Below are 2,041 nucleotides of genomic sequence, written 5' to 3'. Positions count from 1 at the left end.
TCAGGGCAGTTCTGTCACTCGGCCACATAGCATTGCCATCCAGAACTGGGGGGCCAGGCCAATTTCTACATATGACTTTAGTCAAATAAGCCTTTTAACAACATTTTAAATCAGGTTTTTTGACAGCTCGAATTTAACACAGAAATGCATTCCTAATCTTCTGCTGATTGGGAATGCACTCCCATGTTCAATGGGAGACGGAGATCGGAAATATCCTTTGAAAATGATCCATGTAGTCAAGGCCTTAGAGGCCGACCGATATTTTCTGCCCTGTTTTGGACATGTCATACATTTCTTTTGTCTAAAATGTCTGTCTCACATGCCCAAATATGACAATATCTGACATCATAGCACTGACATCATTGACTGGCGACCAAGTACTCTCTGATTAATGTGTACGGCAACGCTCCACCATATTGTCTCCAAGACAGCAGACGACTCTACAGTACCTGTGATGCGGGGAGGGAAGAGAGTCTCCAAGCTGGTAAAACTTCAGCTTCACGAGAATAACTTTGATAACTGAATTGGTCAAATAAATAGCCGTCCAAAGGACAGCTATTTAACCCCTTTGGCCACAGCCAAAGTCCCCCATACCCCCGGTCCTGTTTGGAACAAAAGCCCTCCCCCCAACCTGCTTGTCCTTCCTCCCTCCCTCCCCACCTTCCATTCATCCTTATAGTTGGTGGCAGCAGATTCTCTGCAACCTCCGTTAAGCTGTCAGACATGTCGGGACTGGTGTCAAGCCGGGCTCGCATGTACACCGAGGTCAACACACACCGGCCCAAGGAGTACTGGGACTACGAGTCCCATTTGGTCCAATGGGGAAATCAGGATGACTTTCAGTTGGTCAGGAAGCTGGGCCGCGGAAAATACAGTGAGGTCTTTGAAGCGATCAACATTAGCAACAATGATCAGGTGGTGGTGAAGATACTCAAGCCAGTGGCGGAAGACAAAATCAAGAAAGAGATCAAGATTTTGGAGAACCTGCGTGGAGGACCCAACATCATCTCTCTGATTGATATAGTTAAAGACCCGGTATCCGGAACGCCCGCCCTGGTCTTTGAGCACGTTAACAACACAGACTTCAAGCAACTGTATCCGACCCTGACCGACTATGACATCCGATTCTACATGCATGAGATTCTCAAGGCCCTGGATTACTGCCACAGCATGGGAATCATGCATCGGGACATAAAGCCACATAACGTGATGATTGATCACGAACACCGCAAGCTCTGCCTTATTGACTGGGGTCTGGCTGAGTTCTACCACCCGGAGCAGGAATACAGTGTCAGAGTGTCGTCACGCTACTTCAAAGGCCCGGAGCTCTTGCTGAACTACCAGATGTATGACTACAGTTTTGACATGTGGAGTCTGGGCTGCATGCTGGCCAGCATGATCTTTAGGAAGGAGCCTTTCTTCCAAGGACACGACAACTATGACCAGTTGGTGAGAATAGCCAAGGTACTTGGGACTGAAGACCTGTATGGCTACATTGACAAGTACAACCTTGAGCTAGAACCTCGCTTCCGCGACATCCTAGGAGGACATGTTCGTATGAGGTGGGAGCGCTTCGTTCACAGTACGAACCAGCACCTGGTGAGCCCCGAGGCTCTGGACTTCCTGGACAAGATGCTGTGTTATGACCACCAGACCCGACTGACCGCCCGCGAGGCTCTGGACCACCCTTACTTCTTCCCTATCGTGACAGATCAGTCTCAAATGTCACACGTTCAACATTGAATATAACCTTGTTTCAACGACATCCAAGGAAGATATTCTTGCAAGAGGTGGGAGTGCTTCATTCACAGCCTGACCATTGCCCGATTTTTGGGTCTGACGCAGAGTCCATGTTTTGACCGATATTTTGTCATTAAGTGCAATCTTTTCTTATCAATTTGAAAATGTATTAGAAAAGTTTATTTTTGAGAACATTTTTTGAAATGTATGACACATGCCCCCCAAAATAGGGACGCTGTCGCCAGGTTTAAAGCGGTTAAAAATCGGGACATATCTGCGAATTGGCAATATCTACGGATGT

The 2,041-nt window shown here is 47.4% G+C and overlaps 1 protein-coding gene across 1 annotated transcript; it reads left to right on the top strand.

Moving 5' to 3' along the window:
• Positions 1-723: 723 nt before the first annotated feature.
• On the top strand, positions 724-1,743 carry LOC311054119 (casein kinase II subunit alpha-like; the record flags this gene model as incomplete). The annotated part of the gene is made up of 1 exon (XM_084069999.1): positions 724-1,743. The coding sequence occupies one exon, from the start codon at positions 724-726 to the stop codon at positions 1,741-1,743; it is 1,020 nt and encodes a 339-aa protein (XP_083926125.1).
• Between the last annotated feature and the right edge of the window lie 298 nt (positions 1,744-2,041).

This window comes from Gymnoscopelus microlampas (assembly GCF_963454915.1).
Source record: "Gymnoscopelus microlampas genome assembly, chromosome: 10".
In the NCBI taxonomy this organism is placed as follows: Eukaryota; Metazoa; Chordata; class Actinopteri; order Myctophiformes; family Myctophidae; genus Gymnoscopelus; species Gymnoscopelus microlampas.
Note: the sequence above shows the minus strand (reverse complement) of the source record. Positions and strands in the feature narration are given on the sequence as shown.